At 34.3% G+C, this 25,511-nt stretch overlaps 3 protein-coding genes across 3 annotated transcripts; 2 read left to right on the forward strand and 1 right to left on the reverse strand.

The window, feature by feature from the left end:
* Window positions 1–7,797: 7,797 nt before the first annotated feature.
* Window positions 7,798–8,666, reverse strand: LOC106374261 (1,4-dihydroxy-2-naphthoyl-CoA thioesterase 1-like). The gene is made up of 2 exons (XM_013814338.3): window positions 8,390–8,666; window positions 7,798–8,281 (listed from the first exon to the last, which is right to left on the reverse strand). The coding sequence occupies exons 1-2, from the start codon at window positions 8,513–8,515 to the stop codon at window positions 7,940–7,942; spliced, it is 468 nt and encodes a 155-aa protein (XP_013669792.1). The 5' UTR covers window positions 8,516–8,666; the 3' UTR covers window positions 7,798–7,939.
* A 5,871-nt stretch (window positions 8,667–14,537) lies between these two features.
* On the forward strand, window positions 14,538–15,883 carry LOC106372868. Its single transcript, XM_013813134.1, has 3 exons — window positions 14,538–14,851; window positions 14,918–15,303; window positions 15,459–15,883. The coding sequence occupies exons 1-3, from the start codon at window positions 14,538–14,540 to the stop codon at window positions 15,881–15,883; spliced, it is 1,125 nt and encodes a 374-aa protein (XP_013668588.1).
* An 8,058-nt stretch (window positions 15,884–23,941) lies between these two features.
* Window positions 23,942–25,192, forward strand: LOC106375488 (TLC domain-containing protein At5g14285-like). The gene has a single exon (XM_013815415.3). The coding sequence runs from the start codon at window positions 24,416–24,418 to the stop codon at window positions 25,166–25,168; it is 753 nt and encodes a 250-aa protein (XP_013670869.1). The 5' UTR covers window positions 23,942–24,415; the 3' UTR covers window positions 25,169–25,192.
* The last annotated feature ends 319 nt before the right edge of the window (window positions 25,193–25,511 follow it).

Consider the following 25,511-nt stretch of genomic DNA (forward strand, 5'->3'; position numbering starts at 1 on the left):
GTCAATACATACATCTATCACTTCATACGGTAGTTGAAGACCTGCAACAAGTTTCTGAACCTCGTAGTATGAACCCGGTGCAAGGTTATCCTCAGGTAGAATACCTTTGACAAAATCAGTAATCGCATCCATACATTCTTCAGCCAAATTATAGTCTGTCTTAATACCCATTAATCTAGTTGCAGATGATAAGACTGAATGACCATCTCTACAATTTTGATACAAAGGTTGTTTTCCTGCATCCAACATGTCAAAAAATCTCCTAGACTCGGGGTTTGGTTCTTCCCCTCTATAATGATCATGTACCATCTGCTCAGTACCTACACCATAATCTATATCCGTTCTAGATTCTTCTAACCTAATATCAGGCTGAGGTTCACTAACAGGCTGAGGTTCGCTAGTACTACCATATTCATAACCAGTTTCCCCATGAAGGTACCAAACTTTATAATTACGTGAAAACCCTTTCATATACAAATGAGTCCAAACATCAAATTCTTTTATAACCTTATTATTATTGCAAGAAGAGCAGGGACATCTTAACATACCACTTTTTGTATCCGGTTGCTGTTGAACAAGCCTCATGAATTCTCCAATCCCTTGAACGTATTCTTCCGTAAGCAAATTGGTGTTCGGATCCAAATGAGGTTTATCCATCCACGAACGATAATAAACTTCTGAAGACATGATTTTCACGGAATTGTTATGACTAAAGAGAATGAAGAGAGAATGAAGTGTGAATGATTTGAATGAGGAGGGGTTGTATTTATAGGAAATTGCTTACGGACCTCCGACGACTTTCCGACGGAATTCCGACGGATGTAAAGCAGTCCGTCGGAATTCCGTCGGTATTGTCCAATCTCAAACGGCTATACAACGGTCATATATATTTGTCGGCAACGGTCACATGGTTCGTCGGAATATCGTCGGAAATTCGTCGGTATTTTCCGACGGAATTCCGACGACTACAACGGTTACATTTTTTATCGGAATGTCGTCGAAAAGTCATCGGAAAATTCCGACGAACCCTATTTCGTCGGAATTCCGTCGGAAATGGCCGACGGAATTCCGACGACTTAGTTTTTTTGGATTTGGTCGGAAATTTGACAGTATTCCGTCACAAATATCCGACGACCTTGGTGTCCGTCGGAACCTCCGTCGGAATTCGGTGTGTTTTCTTGTAGTGTATTGAGTTGGATTGTGAGGGTTTTGTGGAGCAGTGGAGATGATAATGCATATTAAAATAGGGAGACTGCTTTTCTGAACGAAAATGCTGTTCTCTTTCAGAATGTAAGAAACTATGTTGCCAAGCATATTCTGCAATTAGGTCCCTCACTTACTGGTTTTTGCTATTATCAGCAGATTTAAAATATCATTCTCATGTTTGAAGGTTGTACTCTCTGCATTTTCCAAATTGAGTCATGTAGGGAAGTTATTGAAAGTCATACATATACTAGGCTTGATACAAATGAAAGACAGCTGCACATCCTACCGTCATACATCACTTTCACAAGAGTCAAACCTTACAGATTTGGAATAATTCATCTTATCCCACCACGAAGATAATCCACTCTTTCTGGTCTACATGGATAGGTACTTTTGTGATGCTATATTTTATTGCCTGAACATTGAAGATATTAAAACTTTGTTTCTCATTCCAATACGTTACCACAACTTCTCGTGGGATAGATTTCACTGGTGTTGATCATGTGGTGTTGTTTAATTTTCAATGTCATCCGAGTGAATACGTAAGAGGTGTTGGACGAACAGCAAGAGGTGTTAGAGGAGTAGCGTTAACAGAGTTCTAATGAGCCATTTGAGCCTTAAGTATAATTTTCTGTATTCGTCGAAAAAATATAAAACTAGGCCAATTTAAAACAAATACTATCATTTATTAAAATATAAAACTATGCACGTATAAAAATCGTCCAGGCGTATGCGCTGTGCTCAGTCAAACTATATTTATACGATATAATTACTAAATATATTTTTTAAAATTTTGGAGTACCTTTGTTAATTTGTTTCCCCTCTCAATAAACCCAGCAATTTCAGATGTGTTAATCTTTGGTTTTCCCATCAAATGCACATAAACTTTGTTGAGATATGCACTGTCTATCGACTATGAAGCCATCAAGGTGCATGAGCCTCAAAATTACAGACGTTAAGGTGATATCTTCTCATTTTGGTTAATTTTACTTTTGAATTTACATCTTGATTTACCCTGAATATTAGGTTTGTTTTGGTTCAAAAAATGATAGTAGCCGTAAAATTCTCCTAAAAATAATTGCAAGTAAAGTAACTCAGAAATTCTAAACATAAATAATTTAAAATTCCTCTATAATATTACAAGATACACTATAACTATATAATTAGATAAACAATTGATTTATAACAAGACACATGAAGACAACTCTTACTTACCAATTATGGTTTAAGATCCATGAAGATCATCCATTTTTAATTTTATCAACAACATATAACAATCAAATTTTAAACAATGTATCATTGATAGATGTAATTTTTATATGAATAAAATTTATAAATGTAGAAAACAAAACTTAAATGAGAATCAATATAGAAAATTCCATATCTCTATTCATATCCATGCGTTCCAAATTGAACTCGAAATTTTATCAGGTTTATAAAATTGCTATTTGAACCAAACAAAAAAATCAAAAAAATTATATCCAAATAAAACTCAACCGAAAACTAAAACACACAACCAAACCAGAAGCAAACCGAAAATCAAAAAATACAATTTGGATGTAAACCTAAGTTTATAAGATATCATCAAGTCATATAATTTTAATTTAAAAACATAAATATAAATACAAATATAAATATAAATATAAATATAAATATGAACAATCATGCACATCCGCGCGAGTCAAAATCTAGTATATATTAATATGGGCTTATTTGTCGCCCAATTAATACGGGCTTAACCTATATTTTTATGTTTCTAACCCAACTGAGTTCCATTTTCACATGTGGCTGAAATGTATGAAATATTTTTTTTTTGTCAGCAACATAAGCAGACTCATGAAGATTCTACAAACCACACCGGTAGCTCCGCATCCATATGAACGACAAACGACGGTTGTTTCCTCAACTGCGTGCGAGACTGTGCGTGCGAGACTGTCCGCCTTTGAGTTCTGCATATGTGGTATATGAATGATCTCTGAGCTGTTGAAACTTCTTTTCAAAAATGTTATGTCTTCCAAGTAGCTTGCAAAGGCTGGCCACTCCTCTGGTTTCGAAATCATCTTCACCAACTGAGAACAATCCGTTGCAAATGTAATTGAGAACTTTCTGAGATTCCTCATACATTTCATTGCCTATATGAGAGCCTCTATCTCCGAGTGTAGTGGCGACTGACTCGCTCTTGTATAAAATATTTTAAAAGCACTCTTTTAACATTTCGGATAATTTGGCTAGTGTTATTATTTAAGACAACATCAAATACAAGCTAGAAATTCTATAAATTAATAAGAATAAATAAATCAATAAATTTCGTCGGTTCTGAATTAGAGTGATTACAAATATGATACAAAACGATAAAATAATAAGATAATAATTTTTTAAAAAACTGTATGCATATATATAGTCTCATTAAAATCATAAATTAATAATTTACATATATACAATTTATATAAGTACACTTATATTATTAGTTTAAGTTGTGCCAGTTTTCCGCTGCTCTTCGTACTTCACATTTAAATTTATCTCTTTCTTTTTTTTGCTGTGGCACAATGGCCTAGTAGTTCCTCTTATTAGACTATCAACAATGGCAGTAAAGATTCAACACCCTAATTTACGTTTTTTACAATCCACATCTGTTTTCTTTTTCCACTTATTAATGCAACATTTATATAAATTTTCTCTACAATAACACTTTATCCCACTATTTTACATACTTATATATATTTATATGCCAAAAATATTAAAATCTAATTCAATTAAAATATCTAATAATTACAAATCTTTTTAAAACAAAATATTTATTTTTATATTTTTGAATAGTGAACAAATATAAAAATAATTATTCTTGAAATATGTTTTATAAAAATATTATTTTTTGGTGTCCAAATAAAATAAAACGAACCTCTATTTATAGAGATTTTAAAATAATAAATCTATTCTATTAAATTAGGAACATGACCTATTGATATAGGTTTAGTCCAATTATTTATAGCCCACATATCAATACTATTATTTGCGATGTGATTTTTTCCAACGGAGCTCTCACGTTAAAAGTAAGAGCGGTTAATATCGATTATACCTTTAATTAAATAAATATGTAAATTATCTAAAATAAAAACGAATTTATTTTTTGTAATATAAGTGATTAATATTAATAATAATAAGAATTATCCAAAGTCTAAAAAATATATTTTAAAATAAAAGATAATTATTTTAAAATAAGAGATAGTTCCTATATATATATATAAGATAAGATAAGATAAGATAAAAATAAGTGATTTCTAAGATTTATCTAATAATGTTGAATATAGTATACAATTTTTTTTTCAAAAAGTTATAATTAGTAAGAGTTTTCAAAAAAAAAATTATCATTATAACAGTTTATTTAGTAATGTATGTATTAATAAGTAATTATAAAATGCTTATGCCCGCAAGTGCGGGTGAAACACCTAGTTTACTATATATACTTATCATGATATTTAGAAAATTTAATTAATAAATAGATATTAAAAGTTAATATGAACAATATCTACCGATAATATTATCATAATCTTATATTTGGTTTATGATTTGAATGACTAATATTATAGCCAGTTTCTCTAATTCTTATTTAAAATATCGATGTATATAATTATTTGAGAAGTGAATTTACTTATTTTTCATATTCTTTACGATTTTAGGATAAATCATTAGTTTAAGTATTATTATTATTTAAATTTATTTTAATTTTATTATATATATATATAATGATATTTAAGATAATTAATAAACATTAACCTATTCTATACTGTTATTTTAAAAAAAAAAAATTAATATGATTAGATAGAGACTTGGTAACTAAGTTTGTTAAAGGAATGAGTTTGAAGTCTTATTTGAAAATTTTAACTGTGAGATACCCAATTCTCCTCTAATAAAACATATCATTCTTAATAAATATTAAAAAAAAGTGTATTTGCAGGTGCATGATTGAAAGTATTTACCTATATGGGTGTGAAGTGATGACGCTTCAACAAGCTGAGACTTGGCTTTGTATACATTCTTGAATGAATAGCACACATAGTTTATAATAGTGTTGAGTAAACAATTAGAATAATGTGAAAACACATTCGTGTACTATTTTCTTGTGTCCAAAATGGGTCGAGAGATTCTGATTTTTGTGTAATATATTAAAATGAAAATTCAATTCTTAGAACATTTTCATTTATGTATGAGTTTGATATATGTGTTAATTATTCATTGAATATGAAACTGCACTTAAATGGAGAGGATTGTTAGAAATTTAAGTGAATTTTTGCAACCATAAGTTAAGTATTGCAATTTTTATAGATGAACAATTGCACCTGCCTATGATAGTAACTATTAGTGATAAATTGTTGCAATTTTTGGTGATAAACCATTGCAACCTTGATGACTAAAATCATTCACTACAAGAAACAGAGCTGTACTCCGACGAAACTTTCCCAGAAAATCTGTTATCGGAAAAACAGCAACGCAATACTTACGATTTATCGAGAATAAAGAAATTTTGTCGGTATCTGATCGGTAAGATCCGATATAGTGATTTTGTCGGAAGTTTATTGGAATGTTGTTCTCGGTAGTTTCTCATAAAATTATATGTACCGACAACAATATTATTTCCTCGGTAAAACGTCATAAAGTAAAACATAAATTCATCGGAACAACTGATTTATTTTTAAATTTATTCTTTTATCATTTATTTATTATTTTGCCAAAGTAATTAGTTACTATGTTTTTTTTACAACCATTCATTTTCTTTCACAGATCATTTTCATTCTTTATCTTTTTACCTTTCTTCTCATCTATCTTTTACTTCTCTTCTCTTCTTCTGCAATCTTCTTTCATCAACTTTTCAAGATCAATCATCTATTTCTTAACTTCTCTGATCTTCTCTCTCGTTATTTTTCTTCTCATCTTCTGCTTCCATTCTGTTCCTACTGCATCTTTATTTAGATTTACATAATTTATTTTTCAGATCTGTTTTTTTCTTTCTGTAAAAGACAACCGATGTTGCTGACCCTCCACCTTCGCTAACACTACTCAGGTCCTGATACTACTCCATCTTCCACGGCCACCACTTTCGCCGTTTCTTCACTATCTATGTCTTTTTTCCACAGCCACCACGGTTAATGCTTCTTCCACAGACATTACAGTCACCATTTCTTCTAACACCACCGCCGTCGCTATTTCTTCTATCACCGCCGCCGTCGCTGGTTCTTCTAACACTGCTGCCGTCGCCGTTTCTTCTATGACCGCCACCGTAACTGTTTCTTCTATGACCACCACTGTCGCCGTTTCTTCTAGCATGCCACGTCGCTGATTCTTTGATGGCCACCACCGTCGTTATTTTACCAACCACCGCCACCAAACCAATAGATTCTTTCATAGACATTGTAAATTTAGGTTTACTAAATATTTTTATTTACAAATTTTTATGTAATAATGTTATATTATTCTAATTTATTTATACTATTTAATTTTTTGCCAAAAATTTATACTATTTCATTATTTTTGCATTTATTTTTTTTTAATTAATTTTTTACAAATTGTCGGAACGACATTGGTAACTACCGACAATTGATACCGATGAATTTTCCGAGAACGTGTTTTCTCGGTAATTTCCGTCAAGGTGCCGACGACCTGTTATTTCCGAGACCCAAACTCCGACGTATTGACATTTCTCGGAAAAATCTCGGAGACGAGGTCTTCGGACGACCTTCCGACAAATTCCAGCGTCGGTATAAAGCTCTTTCTTGTAGTGATTGGTGATTAATCATTGTAACTTTTGGCTAACCGTTGCAACTGTTAGTGTAAACAATTGTAACTCTTGTGTTAATAGTTGTAACTCTTGGTTAACAATTGTAATTGTTAATCAAGAGTAATCACCCGTTTCATTCAAACCAACACTATTGATACTAACTATTACAACCCTTAGCACCATGTATAAAGAGTTGTGGGCCTTGGCAAATCTTAACTTGAATAACAACAAGAAATCAAAAACTAATCGTTAGAAAAAAGAAAGTTATTCATTGTTCAAAATTATCAAATATCTTTAAAAAATCACATATAAATTTATTTGTTATTCTTATATTTTAGCGTAGAATAAAAATGAAAATTTGATTGTCTTATCGTACAAAAAAAATGAGTGTAACTCAATGCTAATAGTTTACACACATTCAGATTACAGACCCAAATATATATAATTAGTATTTTTAAAATTGTAATTAAAATTAGTGTCGTTTCTTCCGCGAAGTGTAGAGCTTCACATCCAACAGCTATAGCTTTTAAAACCAAAATCACTATAACCACAATTCTAAAGTTAGAGCTAAAGTCAAAGTTATTACCGATCGGAGCCAATGATAACTAGAATGAAGAAAATGTGATCAAAGAAGAATGCTACTTGATGTTCTTTAACTATTACCCGAAAACTTAACATTTATACCCAAAAAAACTATTATCTGAAAATGGGGTGTTCTTTAACTACATCCGAAAGATATATACTTGATATTCAAGTAGAACTTGCAGATCAGGGACAGCGACAGCTGACGGGTATTTGTCACTCTTAGCTTATTATCATCATCAAAAAAAAATTAAAAATGCCATTAGCAAGATAAAATACAATTTAAGCCTTTTTTCAAAAAAAAAAAGAAGATAAAATACAATGACTCATATCCGTTTATATATATATATATATATGTATAGAGAGAGCTTTATTAGTCTACAATTTGGACATCATTTTGAGTGGGTCCGATACATTTTTGGCGTGACCAGGGGTAGGAAGATTACAGAGGAGTGTGACTCTAGAGGAAGATATTAAGGTTTTGTTCTCCGAATCTTTTCTCGACTTCCAAAGCTTGACTTCCCAAACCTGAATGGTTTTGCCTGAGCTTACAGGAGATGCTTCGGCGAATACAGTGTCTCCAAGATCGGCAGTCTTTAAGTGGTTGATCGAGAGTTGAATTCCAGCGACCCTTTTGAGATCAGTAGCCATGTAAGCTCCTATACTTGCTAAAGACTCAGCGATCAAAGCAGATACACCACCGTGTAACACCTTGAAAGGCTTTTGAGAAAGCCAAAAAAAAAAAAAGGAAATTTCTCAGAATTTTGTGTGGGAAACAAAAGGGTTGATTATCAAACTGAAGAGGAAGAAGAAAGGCGAAGAAAGAACCTGACAGCAGATTTGAGAAACGGGAAGACGACCAGTGACACGTGTTGTAGATAATTCATCGATCTCGAAGCCTAAGATGTGAAGCGGAAGGGCTAAAGCTTTGGTTTTGGACGATTCAGAATCCATTTGTGCGATCTGTGGTAGGTGAGTGTCTTCTTAGGAGTTTGATAATAACAGAGGCTGGGACAAAGTGGGTAGGATAAGTTGAATTTTCTTGTTGGTCGAATATTTTTGAAACTGAGAGTGATAGCGGGGGCCCAGGGGCCCACTCCCCTCTGGTCCAAGTGTCAAAAGCCGCCGATAGGCTTTCTTATCAGTTGGAATCTTTTTTTTTTTGGTCGAATGTGGGACTTGAGCCCTTCTAATGGGCTAGAGTCAATTAAGGCCCGTTTGTGGCACATAATAAACTTATTTATTATATTATTATATTGAATTTGTTTATTTATCATATTCTACTTGATTTTAGGATAAATTATTAGTTTAGTTATTATTATTTTTAAGTTTTATTTTAATTTATTATATATTTAATGATATTTAAGATAATTAACAAAAATTAATTAATCTATTCTACCGATATATATATATATATATAGTATTTTAAAATTATATATCTATATATACTATTATTTGCGAAGTGATTTTTCGTAACGGAGTTCTCACGTTAAAAATAAGAGCGATTAATATCGTTTATACTCTTAATTAATTAAATACCAGATTTTAAAAATAACTACTACTTCTTAACAAAACCAGAATACTTGTTTTCTTGGCTTTTCACCAATGCACGTGAGTTTATTTTTTCTTTTGTTAAAATTAATGCATTAATATAGCGAGACAATCTCTATATAAATTAAACGGTTCAAACATTAGTTATTCTAACTTTGTAGTTGAAAACAAATAATGTATCTGACATCTAAAATCTAATTAAGAAAAATATATTTATTTTTATCAAATTTTGAAGCTTTGTTTAGGTAAATTATTTAATAATGTTTTGACTAATATTTTACCATAGACAATTGTAGAAAATATAACTAAAGTTGTTATAAAGTTATACGTACTATATATTTATTTCACTATAAATTAAATTTTTATTTGAGAACTTTAGCTATTAATATTTAAATTACATAAATTTATATACTTATCATAGTGTTAAAATATATTTAAATTTTGTTTAGTTTTTTAAAAAAATAATAAAAAATAACTATTTTTTCTGTAATATTTTGAATTATTTACTATTTTCCGAGTAAGTAATATATTTTTATCAATTATTATTTTATTTAATCAGCTTTAACTTTAGATCAAAAAAATAATAACTTAAATATAGTCAAAATTAAAAAAATGAAAGTAAAATACAAATCACCATTCAATTTTTTTTGAAAATCTTAGATTTACCAAAAAACAAAAACCAAAAATAAAAATCTAAAATTACCATTCATGTTTTTCAAGAAATTAAAATCTACTGCAAAATCAAAAACCAAAAACCAAAATCTAAAATCCAAAAACCAAAAACTAAAAACTAAAAAACAAAATCCAAAATCTAGAAATCAAACAAACAATCATCACCTAAAATAATATATGAAAAAGTTATTTTACAATGAAATAAATGACTTTATATAACTAGTGTGAAAAAGAAATACTAAAAAGTTATAGGTAACTAATAAGAAAAAATAATATATTCAATTTATTTTTAAATCAAATAAATCAATGCTCTATACTATGACATGTGTCTTTCTCGTCTCATTTTTCTTGTTTTCAACTAGTTGAATACTTTCAACATAATTGAATTCACGTTAGCAATTTTTAGTTTTCAACTAGGTCATTGCAAAGGTTCAACTGTTGAATTAAAAATTCAACATACCCATTGTAAATGGTTTTAGAAGCAGTTGAAAGTTGCAGGGTTCGAACACCGCTTGATGAGATGGCAGCAGAGGTGGTGCAACCACTGACCCACTTGCTCCTCTCTATTTTTGAACTCTTCAATATATTTTGATAGTATTTAGTAAAAAAATATCGAAAACTGCATTTACAATCTATGAAACATTTTACATATACACCAAATAATATAATAAAACTAATATAAAATTCAAATTTCTAAATTTCAGTTAATATATAAATATATGGTGAAATTAATTATTTTTTTATTTTATAAAAAATATATTCTAAAATAGAAAAATCTACAAAATATCTTTTACCATAGTCCTTGCATTTTAAATTTATAGAGTTTTTATTGTACATGCGAAACTATACTATAGACATGGGATCTACACATGAGTTGTGTTCCTAGTTTATCGACATTTGTCTATATCTTTGCTTTTCTATTGTACCTTTTGTCAATATCTGTAGTTTTTATATCTTCTAAGTTATCTTTCTAATTCTAACCATTGTGGCAAACATAAATACTGCATGTCTTATTAAACTTCCAGGTGCCTGAAACTGCAAAGTCTGGGGAGCAAAGAGATGAACTTTTTGAAGGAAGTCGTGAGTATTTAAAACCTGATTTATAAGCAGAGGATTTGTTTATTCGTTCTATAACCTGATTGCTCTGTGTTACTCAGCTTCCTGGATTATCTCCCCTATTAATTACTATATATTATTACTCTGCTGGAACAACTATAGTTAGCCGCAGTAAAGAACTGTAATAGATGTATGCGACTGCGGCTGGTTGCAAAATTACTTTCACTGGATACATCATACATATTTAAAGTTTGTACCTCTGGTGTATTTATTTATTACAGAATCTGCTGGTGCGCCTGAGCAGATGGATGTTTCTTCTCAGCAAAAGCCTAGTTCTGATGAATCAGATGGTCAACATGATGGTAAGATGCAGAGAAAAAGGAGTTTCTTTATTTAAGTCACGCAGTGTATCTCAGTATCTCACAGTTATGCTTCGGGAAATATATCAGAAACTCCGGCTTCATCTGAGAAGCAATATAGAGCTGCACTGTTGAAGAGCAAGTTTGCAGATATCATTTTAAAAGCACGCGAGAAAACGCGTCCACTGGTCCGTATACTTGTCCTTAGTTTAGCCTAATCATTATTTGTGTAAGAATCTATTTTTACTATTTGTTGTAGCTAGATGAATTCTTTTTGAGATGATAAGCTATTAAGCAGTGAGCTTTGACTAGTAGTTTTATCAATCTTTGATTCTGGAAATAAAGAATGAACTCAGTGTGGCAAAGACCATCCAAAACTTGGGGAGTAGGATGAAAGCGCTTTGAGCCAACCACCTTCTTAGCTTTGAGATAAGCACATCCCTTTGCAAACGTTGGTCCCTTCGTATTTGGTTACCCTATAAGGGCGTATCTTTATTCCCTGGCCTTAAAATTGAAAACATCGCATGATGATATGTGGGGGATCCTTTTGGTATGTAACCACACTAGTTTATATGTTCATGTAACAATGTATTTTTTGTCTAAATACGTGTCACTGAAACATGGAAAGAGGGAGGGTTTGAGGCCGTCCCATGGCTGGATCATAGTAATAATTGGACTTGGCGTCTGAGATGCAGACAAGCCCGTCCCAACTGCCGGAAACTATGACAACTTCCTCGCCTTGTGGTTCAACGTGATAAGCAGAGCATGGAGCTTAAGAGCAGCTGCAACGCTGATCCTTACAAAAAAAATCTTTAGCAACAAATTATTTTTATAATATGTGGGGATCAAAAAAATTAGGAATTTATGTCATAATTGTGTCTTGCAGTCCGTAGGTAAGGACCATTTCGCTGCCGGGCCCGTCACTGTGCGCGGGTCCCATCGCCGCATGGGAACCTGCGATTGACCCTTCTTTTTTTTCTTTTAACTGAAAAAAATAAAAATAATAAAATAATATAAAAGACTTACCTGGGTTATCGAGCCATGAGTAACACGGTTGTGGATGCCCTAAGGGATGCGCATCGGTAGGCTTTAATGAGTCTCTCATGAATAAAATTAAAGAAAATAAATGAAAAATAAAGGCAAAAGAAGTAGAAAGGAGAGAATTTGTTTTAGGAGAAAGGAGAGAATTTGTTTTTCTTTGAAAGACATACTTTCTTTACTGAGAGATTTTTTTTTTCGCATGTCAGTTTTTAACGGTCTAATTATTAAAAGATAAAAAAAATACAGCTTTTTTGTAACATTATTTTACAACAAAAAGCCGAAATACAGCTATATAAGAAAACAATATTTTATTTTATTTTAGAGACTCGAACCATTTTGCATTAATGCTGATGCTCTTCACATAATAGTTTTCCAAAAAGTATAATAATCAAATAGAACTAGATTTTTTTCTGTACCATGTGCAACAGTAACAATAAAATTTATATCATACTTACAAATAAAATTTTATTAATATTTTTGATTTTATTATTTTGTCAATATTTTAATTTTGATTTGACTAAACATAAAATTTAAGATAAAACAAAATCTGTTCTTTTTAAAATTAATATTTATGAATAGATATGTATATATTTAAAATTATAATCTTGGATAAAAAATTTAGCTATTTTTTGGTTAAGATATATTAAATCAAATTGTAAAAAATTAAAAAGAAACCATTCAATTTTTTTTAATGGGGAACTCGAAACCATTCAAAAATTTTAACCACACTACCTCTCACCCGAGGTTCCTCGAAGTGGTTGCTAGGGTCTGGAACGAAACAGAGGCTCTGTTTCATTCACGTTCTGCTCTTCGGAGGTTTGAGGATAAGCTTAAAGCTCTCAAGTCTGAGATGAGGGGCCTAAATAGGGACATGTTTGGGGACTTACCAGGTCGAGTTAAGCTTGCTTACGACGACCTATGCATGAAGCAAACGGAGGCAATGCAGAACCCCCAAGCCTCGACGTTTGAAGCAGCACCTGATGCTTGGGAGCACTGGCACCGTATTTTGGGAATTGAGGAGCAGTTTTATTACCAGAAGTCTAGAGTCCAATGGATGGGGCTGGGAGACAGAAACTCTCGGTTTTTTCACAAAGTTACTCAAAGTCGCACTATCCGAAATACTATAAGGAAGATAGTCACTGCAGATGGTCGTATCCTCACCTCCCCACCAGATAACAAGCGTGAAGCTGCATCTCATTTTGACAACTTCCTGAATGCTCCGCAGAGTGCCCAGGCGGTACCTCCTGACGTCCTTCAGGGCCTGATAGACTACAGGTGTTCCCCTGCAAACACTGTCAATCTTACGAAGCCGGTTGAGGCAGCAGAGATCACGGAAATTCTGTTCTCTATGCCTGCAAGTAAAGCTCCTGGACCTGATGGATACCCAATGGAGTTCTACAAAGCCGCTTGGCCAGTGATAGGTAAAGATTTTATCACAGCGATACAATCCTTTTTCCTATTTGGGTTTATGCCGCACAGTATCAATGCTACATTGCTGTCCCTTGTCCCAAAGACCACAGAGGCAGAAAAGATGATTGACTTCAGGCCCATCACCTGCTGCAATGTGATCTATAAAGTTATCTCAAAGATCATTGCGAAGAGACTAAAGGCCACTCTTCCTGAAGCCATCGAGCTAAATCAGTGTGCATTTGTGGAGGGTAGGTTGCTTCTGGAGATCGTCCTATTGGCCACCGAGCTCGTCAAGGACTACCACAAAGATTCAGTTTCATCGCGATCTGCAATCAAACTGGATATCTCTAAAGCTTTCGACACAGTGAGCTGGTCTTTTATTGAGGATACCTTGGGGGCTATGGAATACCCGGATGTGTTTGTCAGCTGGATAATGAAATGTATAAGCACTGCAGCGTTCTCTGTCTCTGTTAATGGTGAGCTGGAGGGGTTTTTCACAAGCAGTAGAGGCATAAGGCAAGGCTGCTCATTATCCCATTATCTCTACGTTATTGTTAGTAATGTGCTGTCAAAGCTCATCAATAAATCAGTGGTGGAGGGTCAAATTGGGTTCCATTCTCAGTGTCGGGAAGTTAACCTCTCTCACATGAGTTTCGCAGATGATATAGTGGTGTTTACAGATGGATCGCCCGCCTCTCTCGTTGGGACGCTACAGGTGTTTGATGAGTTTGCTTCTATGTCTGGTTTGCGGATCAATGTGGCAAAGTCTACTGTATTTGCAGCAGGGCGACGGGCGACGGGCTCTAGAAGAGGCTGCTAAGAACTCGGGTCTCTCGGTTTCAACGCTTCCTATCAAGTATCTTGGTCTTCCCCTCACTACCAAGATTATGACTAGGAATGATTATGAGCCATTGACCACGAAAATTAGGAATCGCCTGCTCTCATGGACTAGTAAAGCTCTCTCGTATGCTGGCCGGCTTCTGCTCATCAAGTCAGTCATAGCCAGCATCACTAACTTCTGGTGTGCTGCTTTCTGCTTGCCGCAAGCATGTATCGACGAGATTGAAAGCATGTGCTCTGCTTTCTTATGGAGTGGATCTCCAAATATTACATCTAGGGCAAAGATCGCATGGGAGGAGGTGTGCTGTCCTCGGGAGGAAGGAGGTCTTGGCATTAGGAGAGTGAAAGATGTTAGCACAGTGTTCATGCTAAAGCTCATCTGACGTTTGTTCTCAAACACTGCTTCGCTTTGGGTTTCTTGGGTCAGACGTTATTTGCTTCAAGATGCAGTACTATGGGATGTTAAGGACACAGGGCTGGGATCATGGGCTTGGCGCAAGCTCCTGAGAATTCGCAATATAGCAAATTCTTTCGTACGTTGGGATATTAGAGATGGTAACACGGTGAGGTTTTGGACTGATTTGTGGCATCCAAGTGGAAGGCTTATTGATATTGCTGAGGAATCTGGTACTCAAAAGATGGGCATTGGTCGTGATAGGAGGATCTTGGACCTTCTTGTCAGTGGGGCATGGAGGTTCAGAAGGTGTCGGGATCAACATCTTCAAAGTATGATCCATGATGTTATCGGATTTCCCATTACTCTATCCAGCGGGCATGACACTGTACTTTGGAAGCGTGGCGATGATGAGTTTGGTAATAAGTTCAGTGCGTCTGAAACTCTGAAACTTGGCACCAAATAAGAAGTTCGAGAAGCAGAGTTCATTGGAGCAAGATAGTATGGTTCTCACAAGGAGTTCCGAGATATGCCTTCATCACCTGGCTTGCCATTCGTGATACACTGTCGACAGGCCACCGTACAAGCCAATGGGGTCAACCGCAGAGATGTCTTTACTGTGGTGAGCCAGATGAGACGAGAGACCATCTCGTCTTTGCTTGCCCATTTACTTTTACTCTTTTGCTGAAGGTTGTTGGTAATCTGTTTGGTATCGACCCCCACCCGGACTGGGACACCACGCTTGAGCGTCTGCAGAATGGAACGTATGACCGGCTCACGTTCATTCTCATGAGGCTTGCGTTTCAGGTTTCCTTTTACTTCATCTGGATAGAGCGAAATGATAGGAAGCACAATAACCGAGCAAAGTCTGTGGAGCAACTAGCAAAGTTGATTGATAAGGCTGTCCGGAACAGGTTATCATCTACCCATTATTTCTTCAAACCGAAGCTGAAAGGAATTATGTGCAGATGTTTTGAAGCTCATTTCCACCACGAGTGATCTACGGTTTTGGAGCTCTTGAAAAGGAGTGATCTATAATTTTTTCATAGGTTTCCAAATTTGTTGATTCTTTAATAAGGTTCAGTTAGTAAACGCCTTATAGATATACATAAATATTTTTCAAAGATGATCAATAAATTTAACATTTCATAAAAAAAAAAATTAAAAAGAAAAAGTATTAGATATAAAAATTCTATAATTATAAAAAAAAATTAACAAAACTAAATAGTATTTCTAAAATTTGTAGATATCAAAAGGAAAGTATTAGATCTAATTTATAATTTTTGTAAAAATTGCGTAAATTTTTTTTAGTGACAAAAGTTGTATTCCATTTTGAAGAAGAGTTGTATACCATTTTGAAGAAGAACATTTTTAGTAATAGAAAAATTGTATAATTATTAATAATATATAATAAAATATATTTCAGTTTTAAAAAAATTGTTATGTGTTTACTATTATATTATTTAATGTTATATTTGAATAGATTTATTTTAATGATGATGCATAAGTTATTATCATATATAAAAAATTACTAAAAATATAAATCAACATTAATATAATTGTCTATGTTAGAATTCTTCGTGTCATGTCATATTTTTTTAGTAAGCCATTTCATTTTTTTTCTAAAAGAAACTGAATTCGGTAATGACACCTGAGCAAAATTTAAAAAGCAACTTTTTAAATAATGTCTAAGGATTAGTTTGGTAGATACTACAAATAAACTCTACAAAATTAATTTCCAAATTGAAAAAGGAAACGTGAATGACACCATATTCATAAGTCATAACAAGATTAGGATTTAGATAATAATCATCTTAAAATGTCATCGCTTTTAGATGTTTCCTTCGCCATGAGAAATGGTTTAGCTATTAGCTGAATTCGTTTTATACCAAGCCGTTCTGTGTATGTACATGTACCACGGAGTGTTTCACACTTACCCCTATGGACATACAGTAATCATTAAACACTTGGGACGTGAACTCACAATCATTGGTCTCTATCATTCCAACCTTAGCATAGTAAAAGGCCAGTAGAGAGCGCATGTATAGACTCTAGGACTTTCTTATAGCCTTGGCCGATCTCTATGATCTGAATGAACTCTTTTGTTTCCTTCGCCCTCAGTCTCAATATGAAAGTCATTCATTCGAATATCTTTAAAGCTCAATTGGCTTCTCTTAGAGCTGGGTGAATACAATGCATCAGATATCTCTAGATGCGTACCCTTAGGCAACATGATGTTAGCCTGGTCGTATCCCTCTATGAGACTGGCTATACCTGGAATGATACTTTAGAGGCTTCATATAAAAACTTTCATTCATTAATAAAATAAGTTCAAAGCAATCAAAACATAGAAAACATAAAGCAAAGAACACGAAAACATAGATGTCGAATTCAACTTCATTCTTTTAAATAATCTGAAGTTTCATAATCTATAACATCGTCTCGTTCATGATTGAAATCAACTTCACCATCTTGATAAGTCATATGAGCTTCAGGATTCTTCCCTTTCAAACTCTCTTGGTAGAGGTCAACGAGATGTTTGGGAGTCCTACATGTCTTAGCCCAATGATTATCCATACCACATCTATGGCACACGGATTTGGTCAAGTTTTGTGGCTTGAAAGATGTACCACGGCCTCCATAGGAGCCACGGCCATATGAGTTGCCTTGGCCTCGACCAAACGAGTTTCGGTCTCGACCACCACGTCCATGCCATTTTCCACGACCATGGTTGTGTTGGCTATCACTCTGGACATGGTTTGACTCTTTCTTAGCATCTACGGTCGCATGTGCCTCAGGTAATGGGTTTGTTCCAGGAGGTCTCAATTCATTGTTTCTCATCAACAGTTTATTGTTCTGCTCAGCAAGCAAAAGACAAGAGATCAGATTAGCATAAGTAGAGAAGCCCTTCGCACGGTGTTGTTGTTGTAACAACACATTGCTTGCGTGGAAGGTGGAAAAGGTTTTCTCAAGCATATCTTTATCCGTTATATCCTCACCACACAGTTTTAATTTAGAAACTATTTTAAACAGGGCCGAGTTATACTCGTCCACGGACTTTAAGTCCTGGATTCTGAGATTCCTCCAATCATATGTAGCCTTTGGTAATAACACCGTTCTCTGGTGATCATATCTCGATTTCAACTTTGTCCAAAGGTCTAGAGGATTCTCAATAGTCAAATATTGATCTTTGAGACTCTCAATAAGATGATGGCGTATAGTTAATATCGCACTGTATCTATCTTTCTCACTTGCATTATTATCCTCGGTGATACATTCACCGAGTCCCTTGGATTTTAAGATGATCTTAGCATCAAGTGCTCATTACAAGTAATTATCTCCAGAGAGATTTAGGACAGGAAAATCCAAGTTGTTGATTTTCGACATCTGAAATCATATGTTTCATAATTTAGATTTAAAAGTGTTCAAGCGAATGCAATCAATATGCTCAAGCTTAGCATTCAGTTTCTATATGTACATTCGATCAGGTTGATATGATGCAATCAGTTCTAACGGATATGAAATGTACAAACAAGCCTCACGGCTATGACAAGGAACAAGCCGCACGGCTACTGGATGCAATCAATTCGTATTATGCATTCAGTTCAATCACGCATTCAGTTCATTCGTGATTGCAATCCTAGCATAGACGGTTTCTATATGATCTTAATGCAATCTTTTCATACATCTTAGTAATCGGTTTCTAAGTGATCAAGCAATCAAGCAATATTCATTCAATATGTATGCATGATGCAACCAAAACCACACGGCTACAAGACATGATCAATCCTAGCATTTGATTTCTAAGCGTAATTGCAATTCAATCAATCAAGCAATATATTCAATCAATCAAATTCGATTTAGGGTTTTAAACAATGTTGAAAACGTGTGAATAACTAGCAATGCGGTTTCAATTTCAAAACGGATCAAGCAATCAAACTAGTATTCGATTTTAATTGAAACTATCAATGCTAGCAATCGATTTCTATTTTAAAGTATTTAGGGTTTTGATCAAACAATCAATACGATTTCAAATTCAATTCATACAATCAATTTCAATTATGAATTTAGCAATCCTAGCATATGGATTTCTATGTGATCATATTCAAATTAGGGTTGTGATCATATTCAAATTCAATCAAGTTCGATTTTATTCCAAGACATTAGGGTTTCAAATTTCAATCTATCAAAACTAGCAATACGATTTAAATTAATCAAGGTTAGCATACTATATCCAAACATACAATCATTCAAACAATCAATTTCGATTTCAAAGATTAATTATGGTTTGGATAAAATCGATTATGCATTAGCTTTAGGGTTTTAATTGATTTCATGCATTCATGCAATAAGCATGTATGCGGCTAGGGTAATATATATTAGAGTTTCGATTTAGATCATTAGATCAATGGGGTGGGGTTTAGGGAATCAAACTTATGATTATGAGCTTCGATTTACTCATTGGGGTTTTGAGATTCAAAACCATTAAGGTTTCGATTTTAATTGATCAAACAATCAATCTCGATTAGGGTTTGGATCTATTACCTTATGGTTTTGTTCTGATCATTGGATCATTAGGGTTTGATTAAAGATTTTGATTCATAATATGTAATATATGATTAGGGTTTTATGGTTTCAATTCATATCAAGCAACCAAATTCGATTATGGGTTCTCTTTAAGGTTTAAAATTACCTTAACCTAAAGTAGGGTTGAATGGACCACCGAGGAGAGAAGAACCGCGAGCTGAACACGAACGGATTGCTTGCTGTCCTTGCTGGTATCGGGAACGCGAGCTGGACGTTGAGTTGATCAGATCGCGAGCTGATGTTGTCGCGAGCTGGATCGTTGGATGCAGGCTGTCCTTCGGGAACACGAGCAGGCTGAGATCGTCTTAGGTCAGGACGCGAACAGGTTGAAGCTTGGATCGGGAAGGTTCGCGATCGGTAAGGGTGTTCGCCGAGAAGATTAGGGTTCAAGCCGGCTAGGGTTTTAGGGTTTATCGATTTGGATTTTAGCTTAGGGTTTTAGATTCTATCGTGCTGATAACGTGTTGTGAAACTAGAGAATAGAATCTATGTTCTGTATTATTCATAAACATAAGGAGCCCTTTATATATAGGGAATTACACCGTCATAGAATAATGGAAAGACTAAAGAAAAGAAATACAAATATGAAAAGAGTACAAATCATAATCTAATAAGGAAAAGACAAGATGCCGATTCTCTCTCTCTCTATGCGCATGGGCCGATACCGGACTGGGCCGGTTATGGACATCCATCATATGATTTATAACAGAAAATAATATTTTATTTTATTTTAGAGACTCGAACCATTTTGCATCGATGCTGATGTTATTCACATAATAGTTATCCAAAAAGTATAATAATCAAATAGAACTAGATCTTTTTCTATACCACGTGCAACAATAAAAATAAAATTTATACCATATAATTTTATTAATATTTTTGATTTTATTATTTTGTCAATATTTTAATTTTGATTTGACTAAACATAAAATTTAAGATAAAACAAAATCTGTTCTTTTTAAAATTAATATTTATGAATAGATATGTATATATTTAAAATTATAATCTTGGATAAATTTTTAGCCATTTTTTGGTTAAGATATATTAAATCAAATTGTAAAAAATTAAAAAGAAAAAGTATTAGCTATAAAAATTGTATAATTATAAAAAAAAATTAAAAAAACTAAATAGTATTTCTAAAATTTGTAGATATCAAAAGGAAAGTATTAGATCTAATTTATAATTTTTGTAAAAATTGCGTAAATGTTTTTAGTGACAAAAGTTGTATACCATTTTGAAGAAGAACATTTCTAGTAATAGAAAAATTGTATAATTATTAATAAAATATATTTTAGTTTAAAAAAAATTGTTATATGTTTACTATTATATTATTTAATGTTATATTTGAATATATTTATTTTAATGATGATGTATAAGTTATTATCATATCTAAAAAATTACTAAAAATATAAATCAACACTAATATAATTGTCTATGTTAGAATTTTTCATGTCATGTCCTATTTTTTTAGTAAGTCATTTCATTTTTTTCTAAATGAAACTGAATTCGGTAATGACACCTGAGTAAAATTTAAAAAGCAACTTTTAAAATAATGTCTAAGGATTAGTTTGGTAGATATTACAATCTTATACAATAAAGTTGGCTTGTCTCTCTCCTCCTTGAGCCACCTCACCAATGTGCTTAGGGCATTTTGTGACACCTGTCCTCATTTATTTTCATTTTGTTTCGATTTCGATGTTGAAACGATTAATACTTTGATGGGCTATCACTCTCTTAGGCCCAGTTGTTATTAGGTTTAGTTAATCTTCATCACCAGCACCTTCATTCTCTGAAGCTCTAAACACCAAACAATGGCTCTGTAACGTATTCAGCTTTCGGCAAACATATACCATTTACTCAAGCATTAACGTCGATCCTGCCACTCCTCCCACTCTTTCGCATTAACTCGGCCTCATCATCCACCAACGTAACCGTTCGAAGCTCCGTAAATGTGTTCCGTCCCTGCGATGAACAGCCTCAATTCGACCAAATCCCAAAGGTCAATCACTATTAAACATCAACTCTACTAATGGCGAATTCTCTCTCTCTCTCTCTCTCTCTCTCTCTCTCTCTCTCTCTCTCTCTCTCTCTCTCTCTCTCTCTCTCTCTCATTACTTGACTATCTGTAAACCTAATTCTCTTTAACTCTATCAATGTCTGCTTAAAAACTTCGTCACCTAACATCTTATACAATAAAGTAAGCTTTTTCCTCTGATTATTTGATCAAAAGCATCGTGGGTTTTTTCCCTGTTATGAAAAATGGGTTTGATTGAAAATCAAAAAAATTGTGAAATTATCTCTGGTTTATCAGGTGCACGGAAGCTTGATCATGGAGTTTATTGCAAATGGTGGGTTAGTCCCGCTATAAGCAAGGCCATGGATGGTTAAATCCTCAACTCTGATTAATGGAGCTCTCTCAGTGCATTGTTCAGGAATTAAGATTTTTTCTGCAAATATACTTTTGCAGTTTTGCCCAAAACGTTTAAGGATTTTTCAGGTATATTAATGTTGTTCTTTGATTGTGGGATGTTTCTCTCAGTGCTCCTTTCTTACAACTTCCTTATTTAAATAAATTTAATGCTAAAAGGATAGGGTTGCAGGTTGGATTATTTTGAGAGTTTCAAGAGGTGCACCTGGAAGAACATTCTTAACCACTCACGGAGGTTGCTGGTTTGATGGAGAGCGATGTTGTGGACATCGTGAAGGTGTAAGAATGATACCTCTCTGAATGTAGAAGTCACTTGCAAAACAAAAGGTGAAGAAGTTTTCGAGAAAGCAACTTTACGACAGTGGCCACTCTGAAACGCCTCAGTGGAATATTAGGCGGTATTCTTCATTCGGCTTACTTCCCTTTCCGCAAAAAGAAAAGCTTATGGGTTCTTCTTGCGGATTCAAACAATATATGTTTCTTCCCGAAGGTTGCTTTCATGGACAGAGTTGAAGCTATAAGCATTGCTTCGAGTGCTATTATTTAGACAGTGAATACTTTAGGAGAAAGCGTCGAGACAAATCATAATGCAGTTAGAGAAGTTCCGACTCTGTGAGAAGATTAAAAGTGGGTCTAGATTGGTTTTGCAGCCACTTTCTGAGGTAGGTGGAATGATACTGAGACAAAAACGTCAATACTCTTGCTAACCACTCTAAATTCAAAAAAAATACTTGGAGGTACGTCTCTTTCCATCTTTATGTTTCATATAGTAATTGTAGTTATTCATAGACTTGAAAAGTTACACATTTAAAGACTTCTCTACGGATGTGTATCATTACTAATACCATTCCATCTATACTTTCAGGTGTTGTAACCCTTAGCTTCACAGATTCCCCACGACTCTTCTTTGATTCCGACTTCAGTGTGACCGAAAAATATCTATCAAGGTAATCGTGAATAAATCTTCCCTTCTCACCAAAAAAAAATCCTCAGAGTGTCCACGATATATGCTTCATACTCCACCACTATTCATTAGTTTTGGCCAGCATGTTTCTCCACCGTCACACCAGTTATAAGTACTAAAATATGAATGCCAAACCATGTCGTCGTCCACCGCTCTCGAAATTAATCCTATATAAACACATTTCATATTCAACCATGTTCGAGCTAGGTTTGGAGCAAATGGAGATACCACACCAGCTATCAAAAGCTCCTCCGCAGCTATCAATAGCTTCCACGTAAGTGTTTTCAAACAGTTCTGTTAGCATCATCAATGAATCTACAGCTCCCCTTTATGTCTTATATATATTATTCGCAAGTCATGCGACTAATCGTATGCTATATATATATATAGATATTGGTTTGAGGTTAAAGTATGTGATGACGGTGGTGGTGAGGCAACCTTTGTCATCTTTAAGCAGCACTGAAACTGGTTGGTGGACAAGCGCCATTGGTCATGAACGAAATGAGAGAGATACTTATAATCAATAAGTGTAACACTAGATATCTATAAGTCTCCTGAGAGTGCTCCCAACGAAGAAGCAGCCATAACAACACCACAGTGTTTCCAAGACATAGTTGGACGCCTATGCAACTTCAAGTCAAGCTCACGGATTTTAATTTCAAGTTAACTCGCAAGACAGTCAGGGTCTTCTGTATTATGATGATACCATTTAAAAGGGTTCCACCAACCTTACAAACCAATGATGCGGTAGACAGATTTAAGTTTTTGTTTCTGATTTCTACGATAGCCAACCCCAACCAGTTTATGTTTTTAATTCTGATTTCGAACACCCAAGTACTATTGGTATCTATCTCTTAGTTGCACCACCAAGTCAGTAAACTTATTAAAGAATTTATGAATTGTCTTCCTTTTTTTTTGAGCAACTTATGAATTGTCTTCCATTTTTCATTTTTAAGATCAAATCTATAAACAAAACATTTAATAATTTATCATTTATTTAAATCGATAAGTCATTTTCAATCCAACAGTACATCAGTCTCTCAACAAATAATAATTTACTGAAATACATAATATAATTTAAAATCTAAGAACTTCGAAAAAGAATAATAAAATTTAAATAATATCTACATTTCATCAGCCACAACCAAAAACTAACATATAATAGATTTTTTTAATAATAATTTTGAAAAGTAAAATATAATAACTTAGATATAACAAATATAATATTAATGTAAACTTATCCGTCCGTAGGGCGGGCCAACCCCTAGTTTAAAATAAACTCTACAAAATTAATTTCCAAATTGAAAAAGGAAACGTGAATGACACCATATTCATAAGTCGTAACAAGATTAGGATTTAGATAATAATCATCTTAAAACGTCATCGCTTTTAGGTGTTTCCTTCCCCCAACCTTTTAACACCTCTTTTCTCTAAACAAACCTCAACCATCTCCATTGGTCAAATCTTCTCTCGTAATATATCTCATCTATATATATACACAGACAACACGTATAGACTTTTAAAAGAGCTTCAAGAAGATCTTTCGTCAGTGATGGAGGCAATCACGAGTTTCAAGGATCTACCATTCTTCTTCTCAGTCTTCGTCTTCGTCTACCTCCTCGGTTACTTATACGTCTTCCGCAGATGGAGCCCAGCGTCTCGCCCCTTAGCCTCCAGCTGCTTAATCTCCCTCCTCCACGGCGTCTCCGCCGTCTACCTCGCCTCGCGCGCTCTCCTCTCCGATCCTAACCGCGGCTTCTCCTCCCCCAACACACAGTCCCAAAACTCCGTCCTCGACTTCAGCTCCGCTTATTTCCTCGCCGATCTCCTCCACCTCGCCGTCTTCCCCTCTCCCGCCGGCGGAGACGGGCTCTTCGCCGCGCACCACGCCGCCGTGCTATTCGTCTTCCTCACGTGCAGGTACCTCGTCGCCCACGGCGCGTGCGCTCTCCTCGCGCTCCTCATCGTCGCCGAGGCGACGAGCGCGTGTCAGAACTCGTGGACACTCGCGGACGCGCGCGGTCCCGACGCTCCTCTCGCGGTGAGTCTGCACCGTTTCGTCACGGTGCCGTTTTACGCTTCGTACAGCGTTTGCAGGTGCGTTCTGGCGCCGATGCTTATCGTTAAGATGACGTGGTTTTACGTCAGTGGAGGGGCTGATGACGTCATACCCAGATGGGTTTGGGTGTCGTGGACCGTCGTTATTGTCGTTGCCGTTTCCGTTAGTGTTCTTTGGATTCGGAATTTGTGGGTACTATTCTTCAAAGAAAAAAGAAATTCTAAAATTGCTAAAAAGATTCAATAAAAATTTATACTTTTGATTTTTCCATATCTCAGATTTTTCTCTATTTTTAGCGTAAAGTGATTAATATCTCCCGATCAAATCATATCCGTTGATTTGGAGCTTAACCCCCACATAACCAACACTAATACACTGCATATCACTGGGTCTAAACATGATATTAGGCATATCCATATTGTTCATGAATCATGACAGATGTACCCACCACAAAATTATAAGATATTTTCTAGTGTTCTTGACAAGGATGGATCAACATTGTAAAGGATTCTAGGGCAAAAAACAATATTTTACCCTATAAAATTTATATACAGATAATGTTTAAAATATTTTTAAAATTTAATCAGTA

Source organism: Brassica napus, chromosome C2 (genome assembly GCF_020379485.1).
Source record: "Brassica napus cultivar Da-Ae chromosome C2, Da-Ae, whole genome shotgun sequence".
NCBI classification, from domain to species: Eukaryota; Viridiplantae; Streptophyta; class Magnoliopsida; order Brassicales; family Brassicaceae; genus Brassica; species Brassica napus.